Source organism: Montipora capricornis, chromosome 7, assembly GCF_036669925.1.
Source record: "Montipora capricornis isolate CH-2021 chromosome 7, ASM3666992v2, whole genome shotgun sequence".
Classification (NCBI taxonomy): Eukaryota; Metazoa; Cnidaria; class Anthozoa; order Scleractinia; family Acroporidae; genus Montipora; species Montipora capricornis.
In genome coordinates this window covers 29,704,802-29,729,801 of record NC_090889.1, presented here as the reverse complement: position 1 = coordinate 29,729,801, position 25,000 = coordinate 29,704,802, and the positions used below count along the sequence as shown (strand labels likewise).

The window sequence follows — 25,000 nt, the reverse complement described above, 5'->3', positions numbered from 1 at the left end:
GTTGTTGAGTTCACGTATTTACACGTATTTGTCAAATGTGAAAGTTTGTTGGTTGGCCACGGTAAGGCGCGTTGCATTGTAAAATGTATCTTTAGATATAAAGCGAATTGCATCTTGCCATTTTTTTCTTTTTCACATTGTGTATACTAGTTAGCCCTAGATGATTTTTATCTATAGGGACCTCCTTTTTGCTCGATACAATCTAAAACCGTCACGTTGAAAAAAGCGAATTCATACTTTTCGATTCTTCGCCTTATACGTTTTTGTATTCTTGTATTTGCAAGGTGAAGAGGTTTTCCACATTGGACCATTCATCCTCTCGGTTATCACAGACGCTCTGTAAAATTGGTTGGATTGACAATGAAATTGTTTGCTAACCGTACCTTTCTGAGCAGTTTTTGATGATCCACAACCCATTCTTGGCCGCAGCCAGCCCTTATGACTGAGTTCTGGAAAACTCAGACTTTTGTCAGCTGTTTCAAGTTCTTATGTTGCAGCATAAAACCGGTTGCTGCAAACAGCGCGCGCCCATAATTAAGTCGCCTGATATTAGCAATTTTGACGTCACAGAACGTACGATAATTTGCAATCGTCAAACAAGAAATTGATTAGATTTCGTTCTCAATGTTAATAATAATAATAATAATAATAATAATAATAATCTTTATTAACTTACATTGCGCAGGTATCAATATAATATTTTTCATCTGCGCATCACAATTCAAAATGTTAGAAGTACATTCCCAGTTCAAACTCTAAAAACGTCACAACTTAAAAACCCTAATTACTACTTTAAAATCCGTAAAAATACATATCTAGAACAAATTCTACATAAAATCAAACAAAATTTGCTAAAAGAACACCTTCCGGAACAAATGAGTTTTGGAGACTTTTTAAAACTATCAATTGAGACTGTTGTCGGGTGCCGAACAAAAGAAGTTCTGTTTTAGCATCGTTCATAAGTAACTTGTCTTGAGACATCCACAACCTGATCTCATCAGAATGCAATGTTCAATAGTAGCAACTGCATCAGCCCGGCCAGAATGCGCCTTAGGACTAAACGAAACGTATAACTGCCAGTCGTCGGCATAACAATGAATAGTTGGGAGGTGCTTTTCGACGACATTTGTCTATTTTGTTAGAGCACAGCACTGCTGCACGGTCTGAAATATACCGGCTTACGCGCGGGGAAATGGCAAGAAATGTTGTAAAAACGTGATAAGGAAGTAAAACGGATACGAAAGGAACAAGAAATCGGATAACTATTTCTGTATTTTTTCCCTTGGTCCCGTTTCTCGAAAGTCCCGAAACTTTACGGGTCATTTTCGGATGTCACAATTCCCTTTGTATCTCAAGAACGGAGAGGATTAAAGTCGTCAAACTTCACAGTCATTTTTCCTTTTGTTACCTTGAAAACATGATAAAAGATCGGCTCTCCAAAACAGTTTCACAAATGGCTTTTCGGGACTTGCGAGAAACTGGCCCCAGGGGCCCGTTTCTCGAAAGTCCCGAAACTTTACGGGCCATTTTCGGATGTCACTATTCCCTTTGTATCTCAAGAACGGAGAGGATTTAAGGCGTCAAACTTCACAGTTATTTTTCTTTTTGTTATCTTGAAAACTTATCAAAAGATCGGCTTTCCAAAACAAGCGGTTGGCAGTTTCACAAATGGCTTTTCGGGCCCGAAAAGTTTTCGGGACTTTCGAGAAACAGGCCCCTGGTTTGGATACCCCACATCTTTCCTACGTGAAACCTGGGTATGAGTATACAACCCTTCCCCTGCCACTCCCCCCTCGCATCTCATGAAATGTACTCCAACATGGCGGTTTTTCGAACAGTTCCAGAGAGACTTTTGCGTCCATTTGGACGATCAGTCTCCGCGAAAAGCCTCGAGTTTCTTGCTCCTTGCTCAGATGCAGTTAAAACACGAATGTATCGTGCTGCAATGTGCAAAGAGCTTGGAAAACCCTTGGTTGTTGGGGAAGTTCCCGCAACAGAAAGACTCGAAGCCTCTCAGGTATTATTTTAAGAGGGGTATCCTCTGGGGTGAGACTGTATAGGTTAGATTGGAGGTCACTGACACGGGCAGACTGTTTCTTAGTCCCACTCATTTCCCAAAAGTTTCAGTTCAAATTGTTTAGTTTGTTTATTTGTGATCAATTGCAATAGCAGATCGTTGACGTCACTAGCTGCCAATGATGTTCGAAGGGTGGATAGTGCTATCCACTTGATAACTCAATTGGTTTTGCTAGTGTTTATCCACTGGTTAATGATTTATCCGGTGGATAGCGTTATACACCTTTTGAACAGCCAGGGCGAGTGCTTTATTAACCGTCGAATCAAAGGATTCTATTGTTCCAGTGGTTTGGACATTTAAATACCAAAAAGATTGTTTGTACTTAGCAGCCCCTCTCCCTCAAACCTGACTAATTCGAACAATGACCTGGCCCCAGTTTTTCAAACGATGGATAGCGCTATCTGCCGGATAAATCACTATCCAGTGGATAAGTAATACCGAAACCAATAGACCTCTTTACAGTTGTGTGCTTAGTTACCTGGCCTTTAAATGAAAGTGAGGCTGGGGTTGACCCTGTTATGATACAGACCTCCCTCCTATTCTTATGTTAATGATGTTGTTGTCATGCTAATTAATAAGAATTTGCATAAGAAAGGCAGTGAGGTTTCTATCAAAACAAGGTCAACTCCAGCCTCACTTTAATTCATAGGCCAGGTAACTAAGCACGCAACTGTAAAATGGACTATTGCGCTATCCAATGGATAGTGATTTATCCTGTGGATAGCGTTATCCACCTTTTGAACAACTGGGGCCTGACAAATGTATTTGAACAATTCTAGGAAGATTATCACGGTAGTGTGCATGTTCTACCTGTAGCAAATGTCACCATTTATAAGCCAATGGGAAGTGATGTTATAATTTGTGTGGGAAATTTATATGTATGTGTGAACTTTTGCTTAGCCTTTAGTTCATTAATGACTATTTAACAACCAAGAAATTTTTACAAGTACGTGTAAATTTCCCCAACTAATTACAATGTCACTTCCGATTGGCTCATAAATGATAACATTTTTTTATGGCCAGAACATGTTCAATACCGTGATACTCTCCCTTTAGTGGGTACTGAGATTGTAAACTGATCTCTATGTATAATTTAAAAGCAAAGAACAAGTATTGCTCACAGGGCAGGAGCTTATCGATATCTTTAACTTGAAGCCACTGAGAATATTCGCCATGTGCTTAAATTAATTCCCTCGTTGGATTTTCTTGCTCTTTCCTCCTTATGTTTAGGAGACCACTTATTTGGTGGTCATATACTGCTATGATAGTTGACACATAAGTAAAGGTATAGATGGTTTTCAACCAATCTCTTGACTCTGAGGTGACAATAGTGTAATCTACAACAGTTTATTGCTGGTGGACCAACGAAAGAAGCTAATGAAAGTCAGATCTTTGGTTTTCGTCCACCAAAATGGCGGTAATGACATAACATTTGATGGTTTTTCCAACAGTTGTACAAAGTGTTCCTTTTCCTCTGGTCATTGCAAATTAACCCATTGACTCCCAGGGGTTCCCCATTGACAAGTAAAATTGTCTGGCATTAGACAGAGTAAAATACTAAGTCTGGCCGGTTCAGGCCAGTTTGAGTGTCAGTGGGTTAATTGGACATAGTCTTTCAGTGAGTGATTAACTTCAGAACTGGGATCATTATTGCTTTTTTAATCAATCTCTGCTGCTTCTTTCATCTTAAGGTTCGAATTGCCATTCATAGCTGTGGAATCAATTTTGCTGATGTACTTATGTGTCTTGGAAAATACCAGGAAAAACCACCAATGCCATTTATTCCAGGTGAGAAAATAATAAATAATAAAGAATATTCTATTACCCTGTGTTTTACAGAGTGGGTTCCCGAGGTAGAGTGATCATCTTTGATGAAGTTTGATAGAAAATAACAATAAATGGCTTAATAAATTCCTAATTGAGCACTCTTTTGAAGGGGAAATTGGATATCTATCCACTGGATAGTGATTTATCCCGTACATGTAGATAGTGCTATCCACCTTTTGAACAACCGAGGCCAGAAATTCAAGTGATTAGATTGCACGCTCTATCTTTATATGCAAAATGAAGTATTCCATAAGTCTAAGAATTTGCTACGCATTTCCATCAATATGATGAGTGTTATGGCCTTTGGTTAAAGGGCAAATTAAGCTCTTCATTGAACTTTACTTGTCAATAAGCAGAGTTTAGGAGATACTTTGCGATCTTAGTTGTTTGTATTTCATGATACAAGTGATATGTTGAACACGGGGAGAAGAGCAGGGTGGGTGACATCTTCATGATACTTATTAAATCAAAGTGTATTGAATTACCTGCATTTCCTGAGGTCTCTCAACTGCTTGGTTGTGAACACTGGCTTTCCTAAGGGGTGTTCATCTTTGTCTTCTAGAGAGGGAGGTCAGGTATACTAGTTTGCTTTTTTTTATACACTGTGACAGAGGAGAAGTAGGTGGAGAAATCACTACATTTTCATGAAGTACCGGTAGTTAAAAATATTAAGAAATGTTTTATGTATAAAAGTTAAAAACAAGTCACAGGAATGGGCTATCACAGACTCTAGTCCCTTAAATGACCACTCAGGTTTAGGGTAGAGCCTGCTGCTCTAAGACTGAACCCAGTCTGAGCACGGCAGGTACAAAACACAGGTCTAACAGGTCACAGATCTCTGTTTTACCAATAAAGAGAAACGTAAACATTCATTAAAGCTAACCTGAGGCCTAATTAGACCTAAACAAGAGTTTTTAGGCTTTAAAGGTTAGCTGTAATGAATGTTAGGTTTGTTTCTGCATTAGTAAAACAGAGACCTGTGTTTTGTACCTGCCTGTCCGAGCAATGATAACATTATTGTTCCATGGATTGTTAAGTTTTGCCTTTGCCTCTGCACATTGAAACAGGGAGTGAAATTGCTGGAGAAGTGACTGAAACTGGAGAGCAGGTCAAACGTTTTTCCAAGGTAAATAATGCAATTTAATTAATTAGAAAATAAAAAGATGCACAGGTAGCCTGTCCTCTGACCACTTTTATGGTATTGCCTATTTAGGGTTCAAAGCTTCATTGAGATTACCAATGTTAATGGTGTCTTTTCCCAGTGATGAAAATCAACCAGATGTTATGTACTTTGAAAATACCACCAGTAACAAATTATTGTCAATCAAGATTAATTTAATAAATCAAGTGTAATGTCTTACCACCTTTTTCATATGTAAACTTTTAATTAACCTCTCCCCACCTGAGACTGGGACTTTTATTCTGTCTAACACCAGTGGATTTTACTCGTCAATCGGGGGCAAAATTTAAAGTGCTACTGTGATCAAAAAATCACTTCCTTTTTTTCTTCAGATTTTGAAAGTGTGATTGCTTAACACTTGACCGGCAAAAGTTTGAGCTTTGATTTTTATATTAAAGGTGGTTTACTTTGAGTGTAAGTTTTGGAATTCATGGCTACTCACGTTCCAAACTGACCGATTGGAGATCAGAGGGTTGGGTCTAGGGAAAAGTGACGTCATTGACTAATTGGCTTAAATTTCAGTGTGTACATGCAGCTTCTTATATATGTAAAACATGAGTTTAAGTCTGACAGCTTGAAACTCCTATGCTCCATATTAATTCAGCTGCATACACATGCATTGCATTCTTAAACCATTGAATCTTTGACATCATTTTCTCCTCGATCCAGCTCTCTCAAGACTTTAAAGTTAGTAATGGCCGTCCATAAAATAGGGAAATTCCAGTTAAAATAAACAGGTGTCTTTTTCAAATCAAGGCTTAAAACTTGGGTCACTTACTGTTTAGTTAATGCAGTTTTGAAATCCAAAGAAAAATAAAAATTGATTTTTTTGGTCATAGTAGCACTTAAAGGGAGTTGTCAACTGTCTTTTTTGACTTTTTTTTTGCTGCCAGGGTGACAGGGTATTTGGATTTACAAAACTTGGTGGCTTTGCTGAAGAGTGTATTGTTGACCAAAAGGTAAGTTTTTCCTTAAATACGGTCCCTACTCGTCATAGATAGCAATAATGCTGAGTAATAAGATAAAAAGGACAGGACTGAAAAGTGAGGGAGAACTCAACGGTTGCTGTGTCGTCTTCAAAGTTTGTGAGGCTCTTTTCCATTGTTTTATTGTTTCGTTTGGGGCACTAACAGCCACCTGATGTCATTGGCGGGACTTCAATTGCACGGTTAGCTTATTGAAAGAAAAACCTTTGCCCTTGAATTCTACAGTGGATTTGTGGCCATGGGAACATTTTAACCAGGAATATTTTACTCCATCTGGTGGGCTCGTGAGAATTCAGTGTTCAGCCTTGGTATTTTATTATGACTGTTGACAACCGAGGAACTGAAAATGGCTCAATTCGTGTCGAATCTGGAAAAATAGCTCACAGGAACGAAGCGACCCACAGTGGCAATAAGGTTAGGCTTTTTAATTGAGAATTTTTTCGTAAAATTATCTTCTCAGGTCTCAGGTCTCAGGTCCTTACATTCCCTCACACTGAGCTTGGGATGCGTGTGCTGAAACTCCAGTATACAATCAGTGTATGAAGCAGTCTGACAAACAATCTTTTTTCAGGGTCTGCAGAAGATTCCATCAAGTCTTACATTTCAACAAGCTGCAGCTTTTGCAGTGTCATATGGAACAGCTTATGTGGGACTCGTAAACAAGGCTAACACTCAGCCTGGGTAAAGGGTAATTTCATTCTTACTGATCTTTTTAATTCTGTAGAAAGAATAATTTAATTGAGTCCCTCCCCACCTTGAGGGGCTTTCTGAGGTAGTATGCAGGGATACCCATTGGAAGGTTCCAGAGAGTTTGGTCAATCTTCATCCCCAATTCTGTAATATTAAGATAAGAGTCTTACCTTCATGATATACATGTATGTCATCATAACTGGGTACAGGATACACTGAGGACATCTTCATTGAAAACACAAACAAACCAAGGAGCCAAAAGACTTTGAACACACCCTTCACCACCCAAACTATTAAATAAAATTAATCTGTGATTAGCCTGTGTCTTCATGAAACCGATGCAGCAAAATGGCCACCAACAGACTGTACCCAGTGCACAATTCTTCGTTTGGTCACAGTGGGTCTCAAAGCCAGGAACTTCACTAAAACCTTGAGTACCTTTCAACCGTTAATGTCAATGCTGAATGTCTTGTACTAATCCAGAGTTCCCAAGAAAAGGGGAAATCATGCTTATAGGACTTTTTTTTCTCTCTCTGTGTGCGCCACTTAAACGACATAGCAAACTCGAGCCTGAAGACAATATCAGTGGTCAACAAATTTCAGACTTTATAATATGTACTGGTACCTATCAACCACTTGCCAAAGTTGAATGCTCTTGTATGAAACCAGTTTTTAACAAGACAAGTGGAAATCATATAAGATATCTTGTTTTTCTCTGTTACCTACCGGTATGTAAATATATGACATAGCAAACCCATGTCATAAGACAATAACATTGGCCATCAAACAATGTTGGTCATCTGCAGAGCATGCATTGAAATATCATAACAGTTGCTTACACCATGTTCTGTTAATTCTGGGAATTAAATTTAAGTGATTTTAGATCTTGATCCACTAGTTCTCATGTGGGGTGAAAAATAGTGTTCCATTTTCAATAAATATCAACATTTAGACATGGCTGCAAGGTTTTATGGTTCAATTTGAATGTTGTTGTGTTTCACAGTCATCTCCTATGTAACACTGGGAAAACAGGACCAGGTTATGGAATTTATTAATCATAAAGCCTTGTAACCATTATTGAATATTGATATATCAAGCATGGGTTATTGGCTGTATTGTTGACAGAGAATTATGTTGATTTTTTCAGTCAAAGTGTTTTAGTGACAGCTGCTGCTGGTGCACTTGGTTTGGCGACAGTTGATCTTGCGGCAAATGTTTTGGGTGCAAAGGTTGGTAACTATAACATTAAGTAATAATAATTATTATTAGTTTACATTGACTTCTGTCAACAAGACAACAAAAATGTTCTACAGCCATAATTTTTCCAAGGAATGTTAACTTATGTAGTAGTTGATTCTGTACAGTAAAAACTTTTGGCCTTTGCAAGCTTTCACCTTCCTTACAGAACAGTATGCTGCATAAAAATGTATTGTCACTGTGGTTCACCGTTGACTTACCAGTAAAATAATTGTTATTTCTTTCAGCCTGTTCATGGTCAGCATTAATTTTTTTTAGGTTATTGGAGCTGCCAGTAAGGAAAAACTAGATATTGTCAGAGAAATGGGAGCATTTGCCACAATTGACTACAACAATGAAAATTTGAGAGATAGGGTAAGTACATCTATATTTTTATTCACGAATCAATGAAATATGTGATACTGAGTACATTGATTTTAGTATGCACAAGTCAACATAAGCAAAACAGTGATATCACAGACAGAAGGACTTCTAAAACAAGAGTTTTCAAATCCCAAACCCCCTAGGACTTTCTTTAACTGACAAATCCCCTTTCATTATATTTTCACGAAACATTTAACCTGTAGAATATTTTATGCTTTGAAAGTGACTTATCTACTGGATAAAGTCATACAGCCTTTGAAAAATGCAACTGGGACCAGATGTCCTCTTGGGACCCCTCCGATCCTAAGATATTAATAGTAGAATCCTGTACCTCAAGAAAGTCATCTTTTCATATTTTATGATGGCCATTTTTGTGGGTTTTTACCTGTGACAGCTGATGAGAAAACTCAAGCAATGCTGGTTTTTGCTTGAAAACTGGCAACTGCAAGTTACATTTAAATGAGGAAAAAAGGTACCTGGGGGGGGGGGGGTGGGGGTGATGCCAGAACGTAACCCTACCATTGAGGGATCAATATTGAATGTTCTGTTTTAGATAAAAGAATTGACAGGAGGCAAAGGTGCTAATGTAATAATGGAATCTGTTGGAGGAAAGGTTTTTGCAGAATGTTTGAGAAGGTGAATGATGATGAAAAATTATGACAATGATAATGCAAAGGAACATTGATTGTGGTTCCCACAATAACCTTAACTACTGTCATTTTATGCATACTGCAAGACAGTGATTGCACCATTTTGATGATAACATCATTGATATTATTATACATCAGACTCACTATTAAAAATCTGATTGGTCGAGAGCATTCAATCAATTCACAATAGCTTGTGAACTTGACATGATAAATGTAATATCTGCTGCAGATATTTCATTTATCATGTCAAGTTCAACATCTGCCTGGTTACTAAGCCCCTTGGAGTGTTCTCCTCAGAAACAAAATAGCTGAACGCTTCGCTTCTTTTTCTGAGGATGAATTATGTGAAAAATGTATAATAAAAAAATTATTGAATTAGGTTTTCGCATGATATCATGAATTATCAAAACCTTGTGTCTGTGTTATCTGCCTCAGCATTCGGCTTCGGCAGATAACACAGACCTTGGTTTTGATAATTCATGATATCATGCTCAACCTCATCCAATAATTGTTTATTATACGTGTTATAACCCATTGACCCATCAGAGTGAGACTTAATAGATTTTATTCTCTCCAACGCCAGACGATTTTACTTGTCAATGGGGGCGCATCCTACAGCATTTGAGGTGTGAATAGGTTAAGGAGATGATAATAATATCACACATCATGTACGGATCTTGTGAACTCCAGCTATTATTAGTGAGATTTTAGGCTCCTGTACCCTGCGAGCAGAGTCTCCTTCGATCTTCCTAGATAAGTTGGGAAGAGGAAGACCACTCTGGCAGCCGCCTTGACATTTGGTATTGAGCATGTGTTAAAAATTCAAATGTAGTTGGGTGTCAGTCACGCGTGACCAGTAACCACAACACTACAAAGTGAAAACAAACCGTCTGGATATTTTCCAACAACTCTGGCAAACACACAACAACCAAGGAGTCATTTCCTTGGAACCTCGCCATAGTTTTTGCTTTTAAATTCCTATTTCATTTTTTACTGAAAATTTTATAGCTTTCTTGCAAACTAGTTTCTGTATGCGACATAGGGAGGAAATACTCATGGGAATTTAGACAGTTAAAAATAAAATATTGCCACGCTGTTATAAATTTTGAAATGTATTGATGACGCATGGCGATTGATCATGCACAAAAATAAAACAGGTTTGACAGCTCGAAACTGGACTGACTCATCCATTTCTTTGGATGAGCGGCATTCAAAGAACCTCGAAGCAGCTGGCAGAGTCTTCTTCCTCTTCCGACCTACATGTAACCTAGGAAGATCAAAGGAAACTCTGCTCACAGGGAAAGGCTCCTGTTGCTGATAGCTCCAACTTACCCTTACAGACTGTATATTGTCTTCAATTTTCTGCTTGCATTTTGTAGTATTGCATGGGGAGGAGTTATTCTGCCAGTTGGGTTCATGTCTGGGGAAATTCCACAGGTACAAAAAAATTTGATCATTTTACAATTATTTAAGAGATGTATATCTCCATGTGTTTGTGGAATCAAAATAGAAAGTTTGCCTGCTCTTTTGATATTCTTCAAGTTTCATAAAAGCTGACCAGTTCATGTACATTTATCTATATTACACTTTCATTTTAGTCTAATTGTCTTAATGGTCGGTCGTGAGATTATAAACCTACGGTATTTACTGGAGACTATTTACTTACATATTATTATCTTGCTTTCAGTGATGACTAAAATTGATTTGTGTTAACAGCTTTCATGCAATTTTACTACTGTAAGTTGGTACTGTAAATGTGCAAAAACCATGGCTAAAAAATTATTCTTGCAATGTGTTTACAATGCAGTTACGGAACTTATTTGTTTTACTTTTTTAGATCCCTGCAAATGTTTTGTTAGTAAAAAATGTATCTGCTGGTAAGTATTGCTTGGATATAGGTCTAGCATGTTATTTTGATCTGATTTTTATTGACATTTTTCCAATTTTTTTGTCTTTTTTTCTTTGTCAACAGCTGGTTTGTTTTGGGTAAGTAGTAACAAAAGATCTTGAAAAGTTCTTCCAATACCAATTGACTTAAGACTGTTTATGGGGAAAAAGAGTCTTTACACAAAACATTACTGTGGATTAAACAACTTTCATTGTCAACTCAGCAAAGTCATCTCGGTTTTGAGTGGCTCACTCAGCCTGCACAACTGATTTGCAAATATATATCATTGGTAGATCATTGACGATCTTTGATGTAGTGCTTGGAAGTTTATGTTAAAAAAAATGCAAGTTTTAAGTCCCAATGAATTAATTAAATTAATATGGCTCTTTATGAAAGGACTTTTGCTCTTCATTCCTTCCTGAGTATTGAATAATACAATCCATGTAGTATGACACTAAAATGTCTCTGTTGTTGTTTTTTTTCCCCATGGATCTTTCAGGGATCACACAGTGAGCACAACCCAAAGTTGCTTAAGGAATCAATTGATAAAACACTAGAACTGAAGGAAGAGGGAAAGCTGAAGGGACCTCACATTTCAGGGGAGTTTGACTTAAATCAGGTTTGTCGTGTTGCAAATGTAAAGTTGTATTTAAATGTGGTTTGATGATAATGCACTTGGCAGCCTTGTTTTCTGTTAAATTAAGAGGACACAGATGTGGAGTCAACCTAGATGTTCCATTGACAAGTAAAACCATCTGGCGTTAGACAGAGTAAAATATGAACAAGAGAAATCATTGGCTAAACAGCCAATAACCCTCTGGCTCAAGTTGTTCAAAGGGTTGAAAACATTATGCAGTGAATAAATTGCCTTTGAAGACGCCTATTAATTGGATACTTCGTTAACCTAAAGGCTAATGGATATAATTCAATAACACTTAACATCAAATCACCCCAAACCACCCTCAGAGCAGCTAAGAGAACTGAAAAAACGGTGAACTAACCACAGGAATTTGATTGTGAGGTCTGCCTCCAGGGTAGGGATTTTGATCGTACAAAGGACATTTGACCACCTTCACTTGCCCCGGGGTGAGGATTTTGACCAATAATTATTACTTTCTCCCAGGGGTGGGGAATTCGAAAATGTCAAAATCCCCAACCCATACCCAACCCCTCCCCTCCACACACACTCCTGCTTAACATTGTTAGGTGTATTAATATTATTGTCATAATAACTTTAAGTATAAATACACAGGTGATTATACAAAATCGCGCGCTCTCATTGGCTCGCTATCTTGGATTATCCGCCGATAATCACATCGACGAAAAAAATGGCTGCCAGTAGTCGTGTTGCCACCGCGTTGAAATGTTTTTTTTTCTCTTTTTTGAAATAATCACCTGTGTATTTATACTAAAACAATAATTATTCGCCTCAGGCTCAGTGATTATAGGTGAATATTCACCGATAATCACTTCGCCTTTGGTGAATAATTGTTAAGTAAAAACATTGTCTGAGAAAAAGCAATGTTTTGTTTCACCTTTGTTTTTACTTTCAGGCAAATGAAGCTTTCAAGTTTATCATGCAGAGAAAATCAACAGGAAAAGTGCTCATAAGAGCAAGATAATTCATGGCATCAATTGACATCAATACTAAGCATTAAATGTTATTGATTAGGTGTGTTATTGACACGAAAATCCAGATTAGGCAGATGTTTCCATTGAGTAATGAAATTAATTTACAAAACTTTCCAAACAATGGTTTTGATTTTGTTTGGCAAATTTTGACTTTCAAGATGTTAACAAGTCCCCATTTTCAAAGCTGGAATCTCTTGTCATGTTTGTTTTATTGGAAAATGAATAATCAAAGTTAAAACTACAGTATCAAACAAAGTTATCAACATTTTATTTGAATTTTCCCAAATTTTAACAAAACCTATAATAATTATTGTGCTTTCTTCTGCTTATTCATATTATTCCATTGTCAGATACGTTTTTTGCGTTTATTCTCTCCCTGCCAAATGGTTACCATTTGAAAGTATCTTGTTTGCTAGCATGTTATTAACAATCTTTTAACCAATCAAAATTTAAGAATCATTGTTTGCAATTCCATTCATTGCCAATCAGTAGATAAAAATGTACAGTTTCAAAGTACAAGTCTGTAATGCAAGACACACGAATCCAGAACATGGATTTTTTTTATGTACATCAGGCCGTAGATGACTACATGTAACTTTTCTCTGGACATTTTGACCAAGATAGCTGTTATAAATTAGCACCTTTACCCGGATTCTTCTTTCATTGAACATGAAAGATGTCCATTCTTAAATATTTATAGTGAAGGAAAGCTTCCTTTAATGTCAGGATTCCTTGTCAACAAACAGTTGTTGAGGGCACATCTTTTAAAATTTCTCCTCTGCTGTCATCAGTAAAATACTGTAACAAAATGGCCTTTATGTGTACCACACAGCAACAGCAGATGGAATGTTCTTGATCCTCCGAAATTTTTGAAAGGCACATCTGAACTGGGCACTTTGCAGAACCATTTCAATCATTGTAATCAATAAAATCCACTTGACAAATAAAATGGGTTCAATTTCTAAGCACATCTAACTCATTGAAGCTGTGGTTGATAGTCGAATTCTGAACCTTGTGAAGCACCTTGTGGTGTCGGGTTGAATGGTTTGGGCGGAAGCTGCACTGGGTCAGGAGGTTGTGGCATGACTGAAAAACAGTGGCAAAATCATGGTCACCAGTGGAAATGATATGCCTGTTGTGGTTCAATTTTTTGGGGGTTTAGACTATTTCAAACTACCGTAAAAACTCGTAGATAAGCTGCACCCCCAAATTTCAAGCATGTTTGTTCTTGACAAACTTGCTGAAATCTTATGCTGTGTATTTGCAGCAACCTTAACAAGTTAACGCTCAAAATAGCTTATCTTTAATTGATTTGGGACTGACAACACTTGTTTCATTGTTAAAGCCCAAAGTTGAAATAAAAACGATGAAATTTGAGCAAAAATAAAGTGCAGGGAACGATACAAACTTTGCTTAGAAACCACACAGTCATTCACAGAAGGAAGACTGGACCAAGTCATGCTCAGAAACCAACATTGGCATCACTGGTGTGTGTATACCATGTTTATAAAGATATACATATATGGAAGCCACTGATTGCAGAAAACGTGTTGTTAAACAAGAGTTTAATGACCCCATGGACAAACACTCCATGCAGGTGATGAAGGGCAACAAAACAGTTGGCCATTTGCCTCATGAGTTCTCCTGCGGTATTTTCTCACACACGGTGGAGAGTTCAAGTGATCGGTCAAAAAATAGGTTTAATCTTTATTTGCTGAAGGTTTTTAGTGTTACTTGTGACCTCAGACCAGCCAGTTTCCTCCCTCTGAAAGCAATGGTCTCGTAGATAAGCTGCACCCACGATTTTGAGCCCAAACTTTTAGCAAAAAGATGCTGCTTATACATAAGTTTTACAGTAGTTCAATTTTGATCTTTCTTTGCCTAATATTCACCGAAAGAAAACTTAAAGGAAATTTTTGAACCAAATATAAAATTGAACTATATGAAATGATAAATAGTTATTATTACATGTACAATGGCATTGTCTGTCATTAATTTTGTTTCTTGTGATAAGAGTTTTCGTGGATTGCTCTTGATGCACTTGAAATTATGTATGAAAGGCCATTCAAATTTAAATGAATGCAGTCAAGGAACTATACCTGGTTTAAACTGTTCTGCAGTCATTCTTGTGATACATATTCCTATTCCTTCAATTAATGCCAACAAGATGGCTCCAACTGCTGCTGATCTTAAAGCTGCGGAGGGTCCCCCTGTAAGTAAAGCAAACTAGTCAATGCTGTGAAGAGTACAAAAGTATTTGATGGCAGCAATGCCTGACAGGAATCCTTGAATTAGTGAATTAAAATGAACAATTGGGTCCTTAATTAACCCTTTGACTCCTGTAAGGGCCAATGAGACTTATAGATTTTACTCTGTCTAATGCCAGACGATTTTACTCGTCAATGGGGAACCCTACAGGAGTGAAAGGGTTAACAACAGCTAGGTTCACTCCAAAACTATGTCCCCATTAAAACCCTTTCACTCCTGTAAGGGCCAATGAGACTTATAGATTTTACTCTGTCTAACGCCAGATGATTTTACTCGTCAATGGGGAACCCTACAGGAGTTAAAGGGTTAACAACAGCTAGGTTCACTCCAAAACTATGTCCCCATTAACATGTGTAGTCCACATTCCAGTTTGAGGACCATCTGACAAAAAAAATTTCAACACAGCTGAAACATCGTCAGAAATGTTGTGGCAGCAACTACATGTATGCATTTTTTTCTTAATGCAAAAAAGATGTTAAGGCAAGGTTGTCAGAACAACAGAAATCACATCATGCAGTAATTTCAGCATGGAATAATCTAATACTTGTATGTGTGGCAGTTTTGCTTAGCCTTGGAAAAGTTAAATATGACATTGTTTAAATTGAAGAAGCTAGCCAGAGACAAATTGATGATGTTTTGAAGGATCATATACATGTACATGTAATTCAATATGTATCAAAAGGCAACATTTACTATCACTTCCTTTAAGTATAGACACTGACAATAATGTCACTACACCGTATAGAACACAAGTATAATATCACTGAAAATGATTAGAATCCAGGAATGACATACAGTGTAACTTATGGAATTTGAAGATGACTTCTGCTTCTAAAGGTTGTCGAAATAATGTCAGTCATAACACAATGGTCCTTCTAAGGACTACATGTAAGTTATATCACTGTCATTGTTACCTCTGGCAGCAAGAACAGCTCCTGTTATAGCGCCACTTCCTATCGAATTCCAAGGATCTTCCTTGCCTCGTATGCCCATTAAACAACAGTCAAACGTGGAGAATAGTCCACCCCATACGGCAAAATTACCTGTAATAGACAACAGTATAATGCTAAGACCATCACATCCCTTGGATGATCACCAAGAAATGAGAGTCGCATCTCTTGTGCTCACTCTGCTGAAACAAAGGGGATGCAGAAAAGTGACTGACCTCCAAGAACTGGAGCCCTTGTTTTGACTGCTCCTATGCTGCCATATAATCTTGAACCCTGCAGAAGAAGCACAATGTTCAATTCAACGCTTCTGATTATTGGTTATAACATGAATAAAAATACTAGTAATTTATTCTACTGTATTTAAAAGTATATGTACATGTAAAACCAGACCGCAAAAGTACCAGAAGGCGCATGTATAGATTTCCACTAAATGCCTGGCACTTGAGTACATCCAGATGTTAGTCAGCTGGAAGCCTTTCAAGTGGAGGATCCTTTACGAGCCATTGGTGCTACAAAAGCTCATTGAACACCACTTTCAACTTTTAATTTATTGTTTCATAATTCTACCTTGGCCGCAAGCTGGTCACAGATTTTGCATGACCATTACCTTTTGATGCCGACACCAGGGGAAAAAGTAAAACACTAAAACTTTCATCTATAAATGGAACCATTGCAAATTTTATTGGCAGATTCAAGTCCAACTTTTCTGACAAACTAATTATAGCAGCCCAGCTTAAAGGAGAAAAATTACAGTTGAAATATTGTAACTAAAATAAGAAAGGTACAACATTAATCGCTCATTGAAAAACTATGTCCCCATTAAGTTACAAAAAAGTGAAACATGAGGTTAGTCCGTCCAAAAGAAACTGTGGTTTCAGTGAGTGCTTAATCTTGTGGCGTAATCCTATGTACTTTGCTTGTACATTTTGAAAATGTGGGCCAAAAAAACTTAACGAAAGACAACAAAAGTTTTTTTTTTTTACACCTCACGCCAATGTACATATTACAACACTTTGGGTAACAATGTCAGACAGGCATCTAACAATAATGGTCACCCAGCTTTAGTCGTTCAAAGGCCAGAATCGAAAACTCTAACCAGTGGATAAGTCACCATTCAGAGTATAAATGTACTAGAATTTCAATGTTGGCCGAGATTTTTGCACACCTTTGCTAAGAAGTGCATAGATGGTGCATACTCACAGTTATGCCAACAAACACTGAAATCTTTAGGGCCGATTTACACAGTACGATTTTTGTTGCATGCAACAACGGCTTACGACAAGTCCATGACATGATTTACAATTGTTGTGTACGTCAGAGAAAATGTCATAGCATTTTAAAAAATGTTTTAAAACGCTGCGACAATCGTAAGTCATGTTGTAGGCCTGTTGTAAGTCTCTCACACCCGACAAAAATCGTACCATGTAAATTGGCCCTTATACAGATCGAACTTGTTGGCAAAGTGACTTGTAAACTGCATAAACGTATCTGGCCTTTGGACAACTGAGGCCAAGGTAAAAACTTGCACCAACTCAATTATTAGGTTGATCTGAATCATTCGCAAGCACTCGTGGGACTGATTGATAAGACATTAAACAAAGAATTAATAAAAAAATTATTTTATTAATTTTTTTTTCCAAGAGGGCACCATAACCAATCCTACAATCTGATTGGTTCTTGGCACAGTCTGGATTTCCCTATCTGTGCCCACCGGCTCGGTATCATGCCAACAACAAATCAGATTGCAGTTATCATGTGTAACCACGCCATCTTCGAAAAAAATGTTATTTGCAGGATAAGGGTCTGTCGGTACAGTGAAAAACTATAACCTTGGTTTTGACAATGCTGCCCTTGGACTATTTTCAAGACTTTGGTTACAGTTTTTCACTATATGGACCTCCCAGCCGGAAAATAACATTATATGCAAGAACCGGCCACCTACATGTATGAAAAAAAAATTAAAGAATGACATTTGAGCCAAGCAGATTGCAGTAGTTGTTGATAATAGGCCTGGAATGCTGGTGAATAGAGAAACAGACAACATGCACAAATATGGTGGGCAGTCTATTCCCATAAACGACAAATCAGCTGTTTCACAAAGTACGCTTTCTGCTTCAGCAAATATCATGTGAATTTGGGGAAAAGTTCACAGAATAAGCTTAAGTTGAGGTAGACAAAAAGCTTCAGCTTGTAAAGTGTTACTACATACCTTTGGAGAATTTCTCCATCCTTTCATGAATGAAAAGATCCCTCCACCGATCGCCCCCATCGCAAAGGCCCCACCACAATCATCGACAATTCTGTATGGACTGCAAAAATGAGTCAAACTATCTTTAAACAAAGTGCAGTTTTGAAGCGCTGGAATCGAGGCCGAATACGGCCTAAAATGGGTATTAATGAAAGGAAGAAACCATAGACATTATCGAAGCGTGATAAAATCATATCGAGCAAAAAAACAGCATTCTGAAGGCCATGAAAACGTAAAATTTACCAGGGTTCTCTAGCATATTCCTCCATTTTGTCTTTCGCACGTTGTCAGGTGTGACGCAATAGTTGCAAGTTCCATTTATCACAGTATTTGATTGGTCAAAAATTCCCGCCAATCATGACAGTTAAAAGAACGTAATAAAGACTATGAGGAATGCTGGGTGAACTGCTCTCCACCAATACCAACACGAGAAATTCTCCCGCCAATTTTGTAGCATCCAATATGGCGAACATTTGTTGATAATTTGCGTTGAAATTGATTAGATCGTGTCGTTTTCCGTCGTATTGTGCCAGAATGTTGTCTTTTGTAAATTCAAAGACGTCGTTGACTACGCTGGCCGAGTGGAGTCCCTCGGATTGGCCGGAATCCCTGTCAGAAATGAGGGTAATTATCAAAATGTTGCGATGTACTAATTGAGTTATGTGTACAGTTCCTGTAAGCCAGTGGAAACGCAATGGTTTGAATTGCTTACTTTTCTTTTCCAGACGATCGACAATCTTCTGAGATGTTCTATTTGTTATGAATATTTTGATGTTGCAGTGATCGTTCCTGATTGTTCTCATAATTGTGAGTATAGTATGTGAGCAGGCTCTTCAGTTTTTCGAAGTCTTTTAAGATTGTATTTAATTTCGTACGTCAGTTCGCCATATAGTCAGCGAGTTTTTCAATCGAGATCAGTCAGTGAGCTATTTATTTAGTCATCCCCCCAATCAACAACAATGTTAACAACAATAACAATATTAATATTATTCGCAATAATAATAATAATAATAATAATAATAATAATAATAATAATAATAATAATAATAGGGAAAATACAGGAAAGATACACAGAGGGGGGGGGGGGGGGTACTCCCTTATAAGGCCTTAATGGGGACGTGCGGCCAGCCAGGGTATGTTTTTCGGGATTTTTGTCTTGAACAGGGTATCGGATTTATCATTTTTGTCTTAATCAGGGTAACGATTTATCAATTTTTGTCTTAAACTGGGTTAAATGTCTCAAACAGGGTATCAAAAATCGGAATTCTGTCTTAAAATGGGTAGGAAAATTAGCGATATTTGTCTTAAACAGGGTCAGGGTATGAGGGGCCGCGCCGTACCTCCCCACCCAGGGATATGTCGAGTACCCCCCCCGGGACACAGAGCTACGTGCAGGCATCAAACAACTTTGTAAACAAATCAATATTGTTTTTGACTTTTTCGGAGGCTACCATGAAGAGCTAAGGAAAGGACTAAGCTCAATAAAGAACACTGACAAAGAGCTGTCCTTCCTTATTGAATGCTGTCAAAAATGGATTATAGTAAGAAGTTTCATGAATATGTATAAACTGTTTGAATGTAAAGAAGACGATGAAGTGTAACCTACTACTCAGACTCATGTCTGCAAGTTATGTGAATGATTCATGAAAACAAAAATGAAATCTACCATAATAATTGGGAAACTGTACATAGAAATCTGTACATAGAAATCAAATTAATTTAACTCAAATCAACTGAAGTTGAGGAAAGAGGAAAACTGGATTACCTGGAGAAAAACCCCACAGAACGCTTGCAGAGTGGAGAACCACATATAATGCAGAGTCTGGGAATCGAACTCCAGCCACATTGGTGGGAGGCGAGTGCTCTCGTCATTGCGCCAGCCCCGCTTCGTTCCTCCCCAATTCTACCCTATGCTTTATTGAAGTCTCTGGATCACCTGGCCACTGTTTTACAGACATCTGTCAGAAACATAGGAAAGGGGACTCTGGAGAGAGAAAATTAAAAAAAATCCTGGGGGAGCATGATCCCCGGACCCCCCTAGAAACTTTTTTGTTGTTCTGGAAACCAGTCATTTTTTACCCTAGATTTACCCCTGAGGATGTTTTCCATTTGACAGAACTGACCAGTCAGACCATGCATTTGGAAGGACTAACCCTACAACACCTTCAAATTAACAAACTTTGATGATGACATATACTCATGCAAGTTCCTTCAGATTTTTGCACTTTCTTTGCAAACTGGCTGGCCAGTTCTGACAAAAGGAAAGTGCCCTCAGTCTTATTGAGCTGAGCACAAGTGCTTTATTTATTGGGGAGACTGCAAATCAAACCTAATCATAGGGAATTATAGCAAATCAGACCACATCAATCAGTCAGTCAAACAGTTTACATGTGTGTATGTTCTGATATGTGAAATGAACTTTCATAAAATAATGATTACTGGTACTTTCAGATTGTTCTCTTTGTATAAGAAGGTCTCTTAGCTACGAACCTCAATGTCCAACGTGTAAGATGGTAAGTACAGAAGTACATGAAAATGATATTGTTCAATGAATTTGGTCCAAAGAACAACACTTTTCTGGTCGACAGAAACCGGTAGAAGTGCTAGAATTTATCACCCTTTTTTATTTTACAGAAATTAAATCCGCCAAGCTTAAGAAATAACAGAGTATTAGATGAATTGGTGAAAAACTTTATTAAAGTTAGGTAAGTTGTTTATCATTAGTTTACACTGCGGTGTGTTTTGGTAGCCTGCTCGGGATCTCTTGCTTTCCACAACAACAGAACCACCAGCTACCCAGTGTACATTGCTGTGGTGATTTCCACGTTTTTAAATGTGACTATGGTTATTTTTTGTAGTTCACATAATAGTTTGTGTTTCAGGGCAAAGTTGTTGGATTTAGTAACCAAAGGAGCACAGACAATAAGTGAGACAACCAGTCACAAAAGAGATGGTGTGATCAAGAATAAGAGCATTGTAACAAGTAATAAAAGAAGAAAGGTAGAAATTGAATTCAAAATAATCATAATCATTTGTAAAATGGATAGCATTCAATTATGTTAATTAATGCATGTAATTAATATTACGCACTCATTGGCTAGCTACATTGCTGACGTCTTCAGCACATGTGCTTAAGGTAACTCAGTTGTTGGACAATATTTTAGCAGTAGGCTTTGCCCGTTATTCCCTGTCCAAAATCCACTAAAAAGCCTCCTCCTTTCACTCCAGGCGCCTCCATTGATCTTCAGTTGTCTGAAAAACTTTGCATTTTCATTTCTCAGCTCGTCACTGATTCTAGTCCATTCAAGAGCTTATTCGTGGCGACTCCTCATGTTGGCAACCTCTTTCCATCTGGACTCTTGTTAGAACTCCTTCAATCATGATATCGTTTGCAATGGCAGCTTCAAGGCCTAAACAATCAGTTAAACAGTCTCTCAATCCGGATTTTGTTTATGAGTTTCCTGGCTTGGTTTCTCCCACAGAAATTGATATGCATTCATCGCCATCTGAAATAACTGTTTGTTATTGTTATTTTTTCCTTCTAATTTTATTATTTAAATTGTTTTGTTTTGAAGAATATATCTTAAATTAATAATGTCCTATTTAATTTTCTAAGAGCCCAACTGGCATCAAGAGGATCATGACAATCTCATGACATTTTTTGTTTGTCGTTATGGATGACCTTTTCGTTTATTGTAGATTTTAAATTTGGGGTAGGGGAAGTGTAATGTCTACATGCCAGACAGGACTCCAATGCAAAGCGATTACTCGTGAACAAAACACACAACACGTTTCAAGCCTCCAATGTGTTCTTCTATTCTCTCTCATAAGGCCATACAGCCATAGAGGTTTACACAGCTAATCCACTACACTACAGGAAGTTAGGGATAGGTTTGTTCTTGACTATAAGATTTGGTTGAAAATGTGATAATACTGGGATTGCATTTTGAAAGGAATTAAAAATAAGAATTAAAAATGTATGATTTCATTGATCATAGGCTAGTCATGCTGGACCTGAAAGCAGCTCAAAGTCATCAAGTCCAGGAACAAAAAGGCTGAAACTTGATGATACAGAGAAGGAGATTATAACTCCAATAGAATTAGCCGAAAACAGTGAGGCGGAAGGGTCAAACATTGGGTCCGTTTCAGCCACATCTGAAGTAATTAAAACAAAGGGCAGTGATGAGCATTTGAATGTGATCTCCAAACAAGAACCAATGGTCGTAGAAGAAAGCACCGTCAAGAGGAAGCTCACCACAGAACTAGCAGATTCAGATTTTAGTAAGATTCTGAGACTGACTATCTGATATGCCATGAATGCTCAGATAAATGCCCAAAAACCATCCTCCTTTGAATAAACGCCCTCCCCTTTAGGGTAAAAAAGTTGACAGAATTTAATGACCACCTTCCAATAAATTGCACCCTACCTTCATTTGATAATCACTGTAGCTACATAGTGTACAATAATGCAATTGTTTTAGTTCTGTCTTAAGTTATTTTTTGTTTGAAAAAAAAAAGATAAAACTCATTTGAAGGAAAAATTAAACTTAAAAATTAATAATTAAAACAAATGCCTTTAAGAGAACAGGCAGTGTTTGGTAACATATAGGCATCTTTCAGGATCAGACCTGCCAAAAATCCCTGAAGATGAAAGATCTTTGAGGAAGGAGCTTTGAAAGATCTTCACTGGATCAAACTACCTGAAAAGATCTTAAACACGAAGATGCACTATAAAAGGCGTGGTGGTGCCTTAGGAACATGCAAATTATTTATCAATCAACTGTGGGTGCAACCGAGCTCTGTGATAATTTGTGCAACAAAAACCCTTATGGAAACGTGTTGGTAATATGTCGTAAAAATGTTATCTGTCGTTCTTTTTTTTAATCCCCAGTCCCTGTTTCTCGCTCTAGAAAATATCTTTTAGGGCTTCCGTCTCTGTGTTGCCCTATGTTGATCACCATCTTGGATAATTAATCAGATGTGCTTCAAATAAATTTGAACAAAAGCAGTGCATGAAGCAACCCCTTTTCTATTGCGTCTTCGTGTTTTAAATGAAAATTTTAGTGTCTTGCAATGATCCAATATAATGCCTTTAAAATATTCAAAGGTCCTTGGAAGAATGTTACATAAAAGTTTTGAGATCTTGGAAGAACAGTCCACTTAATTTAAGTGACTTTAAGGTACGGCACTTGCTGTACTTATGCACTGGTCACTTTAAGATTTCTCATGCCAAAGCTCTTCTCCCCAAGAAAATGGAAAGTGACTTTAAGTTGTGACATCTTTAAGCTACGGCTAAAAAGGATGAACTTTTGTTCATTCTCTTTTAGGCGAGTGTCCAGTTTGTGGCGACATGGTTCCTCACAGGAAAATCAATTCACATCTCGATTCATGCCTCACAAGAACAGAGAAGAGAAGTTCCTTGCGAAGGTGAAAGCACAGGAGACTCAACCACTATTTTTGATTTGGGTGAAGAACAAGTTACCCGAGGGGACCGACAGTTGGCCGACAGGTTTTTCGGGGAGCTCTTCTTCACAATTACCCTCTTTTAGGGGTCAACAAAAGCAGGGTCACGTCCAGATTGGTCTCTTTTAGAATTTCCGATGAGCATTCCCCCCGGGCAAGTTACATAATCCTGTCATATAAAACTTTTTAACGCACACAAGCTTTCTTTTCCATCATGGATTCTTTATCCAGTGATAAATTTATACTGTGAATCAGGAGACAAAATGTCCCAGTAAATCACAGGGAGCTTGTAAATCTGCTGGACAATCTGCGAGTTATGCAAGCCATGCAAATTTCGTATCTAAAGAGCGCTGATAAACAGTTTTTAAGTCTAAGTACCCATTTTAAAATGGTTGGCTTTCAAGAATCGTGTGACTCGCATGGCTTGCATGTGTCTTGCATGACTTGCATGGCTTGCTGGCTAGCACATTGTCCTCACTCCTCTTTAATATCAATTAGAAGCAGAAGATTAGTTCAGGCTTTTCAGTTAAAGAAATACTGAAGGTGTGACAACCTTCCTGGTACTGGTGGACAAGAAAAAATAAGTGTCATTAAGTATAGTACAATAATTGTGTGGATCAGGGAATTTACTTGGTATGCTTCGAATGTACCAGTAGCCAAAGGAACATGAAGTAGCTTAGAAGAAAACCCATCTCAAAATTTGCTCTTACAAACTGTAATAGAATTCTGAAGACAAGTTAATTTACTTGGCAGGGCCATAATCACATAATAATATTATGGATGGCATGCATAATTATATGACTTTTTTTTTACCCAGAAAGAAAACAAACGAATGGCATGCATAATTGTATAACTTTTTTTTTTCCTAGAAAGAAAACAAATGGACCAAAGAGTCTTTGCAGTGTCTTGGCCAAAAAGAAACATCTAACAACTGTAGAGTGTAAAGAGACTGATCTTGAAGTGACATGTATATCCAGTGACGAGGATTTTTCTTCTAAAGTGACACAAGAAACAGGTTCTTCAAATTCCACAAATGGTCCATCGACTCTGACAACAAAAGGCTCCAATGCTCTCATGTATGTTTAATTTGTTGAAACCTCAAGTAATGTTAATAATAGATACAGTCAATGTTGACTGAGCTATTCTCAGCTATTCTCTTTGTAGTCAGACTGTACAGAAAAGAAAACCACTTCCAAAGCTTGTCTACAGTGTCATGGCAGAGAAAGAGTTACGACAGAGACTAAGAGAGTGGAATTTATCAAGCAAAGGAGACAGAGCAGTAAGTATAGTATGTTGTGGCTCAAAATTTTCCAACCAGTTAAATTTTTATTTTTCTTTGTTTTAGATTATGATAATGAATAATAGACAAAGAAAAATCAAAATTGAAATGTTTTGAAAAATTTTAGACAAAGAAAAAATTTGAACCTCAACACATACATGACAAGGCGTGGACAGAATTTTGTGAAGAATTCTTTAGTAGGCAGAAATCTGATGAAACAAATGGTTGAGAATAGACCATTT

The 25,000-nt window shown here is 37.6% G+C and overlaps 4 protein-coding genes across 4 annotated transcripts in view; 2 read left to right on the top strand and 2 right to left on the bottom strand.

Annotated features, from left to right (window-relative positions):
- The window catches only part of LOC138055839 (creatine kinase, flagellar-like), a 6,629-nt gene extending 6,212 nt beyond the window's left edge, over positions 1-417 (bottom strand). Inside the window, exon 1 of the mRNA XM_068901709.1 lies at positions 384-417. Within this exon, the coding sequence (XP_068757810.1) occupies positions 384-417 (34 nt within the window). The remainder of the gene's footprint in view (positions 1-383) is intronic.
- A 1,381-nt stretch (positions 418-1,798) lies between these two features.
- Positions 1,799-13,515, top strand: LOC138056839 (quinone oxidoreductase-like protein 2 homolog). Its single transcript, XM_068902752.1, has 13 exons — positions 1,799-2,017; positions 3,769-3,865; positions 4,972-5,030; positions 5,978-6,043; positions 6,642-6,751; positions 7,908-7,989; positions 8,276-8,371; positions 8,934-9,016; positions 10,410-10,467; positions 10,868-10,907; positions 11,003-11,016; positions 11,418-11,537; positions 12,472-13,515. The coding sequence occupies exons 1-13, from the start codon at positions 1,808-1,810 to the stop codon at positions 12,538-12,540; spliced, it is 1,104 nt and encodes a 367-aa protein (XP_068758853.1). The 5' UTR covers positions 1,799-1,807; the 3' UTR covers positions 12,541-13,515.
- On the bottom strand, positions 12,797-18,351 carry LOC138056840 (mitochondrial import inner membrane translocase subunit Tim17-B-like). The gene is made up of 6 exons (XM_068902753.1): positions 18,260-18,351; positions 17,978-18,077; positions 15,984-16,041; positions 15,733-15,861; positions 14,650-14,760; positions 12,797-13,636 (listed from the first exon to the last, which is right to left on the bottom strand). Exons 1-6 carry the CDS (start codon positions 18,283-18,285, stop codon positions 13,527-13,529), a joined length of 534 nt encoding a protein of 177 aa, XP_068758854.1. The 5' UTR covers positions 18,286-18,351; the 3' UTR covers positions 12,797-13,526.
- A 102-nt stretch (positions 18,352-18,453) lies between these two features.
- LOC138056838 (E3 ubiquitin-protein ligase RAD18-like) overlaps positions 18,454-25,000 on the top strand; it is a 12,095-nt gene continuing 5,548 nt past the window's right edge. The window contains exons 1-9 of the mRNA XM_068902751.1: positions 18,454-18,640; positions 18,742-18,823; positions 20,468-20,529; positions 20,651-20,721; positions 20,899-21,016; positions 22,015-22,297; positions 23,344-23,443; positions 24,349-24,555; positions 24,644-24,758. Coding sequence (XP_068758852.1) covers positions 18,551-18,640; positions 18,742-18,823; positions 20,468-20,529; positions 20,651-20,721; positions 20,899-21,016; positions 22,015-22,297; positions 23,344-23,443; positions 24,349-24,555; positions 24,644-24,758 — 1,128 coding nt within the window. The 5' untranslated portion in view covers positions 18,454-18,550. The remainder of the gene's footprint in view (positions 18,641-18,741; positions 18,824-20,467; positions 20,530-20,650; positions 20,722-20,898; positions 21,017-22,014; positions 22,298-23,343; positions 23,444-24,348; positions 24,556-24,643; positions 24,759-25,000) is intronic.

Bases quoted from the DNA above. Each gene is read 5' to 3' on its own strand.
- LOC138056839 (XM_068902752.1), top strand. From the start codon at position 1,808: ATGTACTCCAACATGGCGGTTTTTCGAACAGTTCCAGAGAGACTTTTG. The intron at 3,866-4,971 runs GTGAGAAAATAA...ACATTGAAACAG, and splicing joins ACCAATGCCATTTATTCCAG to GGAGTGAAATTGCTGGAGAA. The intron at 10,468-10,867 runs GTACAAAAAAAT...TTACTTTTTTAG, and splicing joins TGTCTGGGGAAATTCCACAG to ATCCCTGCAAATGTTTTGTT.
- LOC138056840 (XM_068902753.1), bottom strand. From the start codon at position 18,285: ATGGAGGAATATGCTAGAGAACCCTG. The intron at 18,078-18,259 runs GTAAATTTTACG...TCATTTTTGCAG, and splicing joins GAATATGCTAGAGAACCCTG to TCCATACAGAATTGTCGATG. The intron at 13,637-14,649 runs GTATAGTTCCTT...ACTGTTTTTCAG, and splicing joins TGCAGAACAGTTTAAACCAG to TCATGCCACAACCTCCTGAC.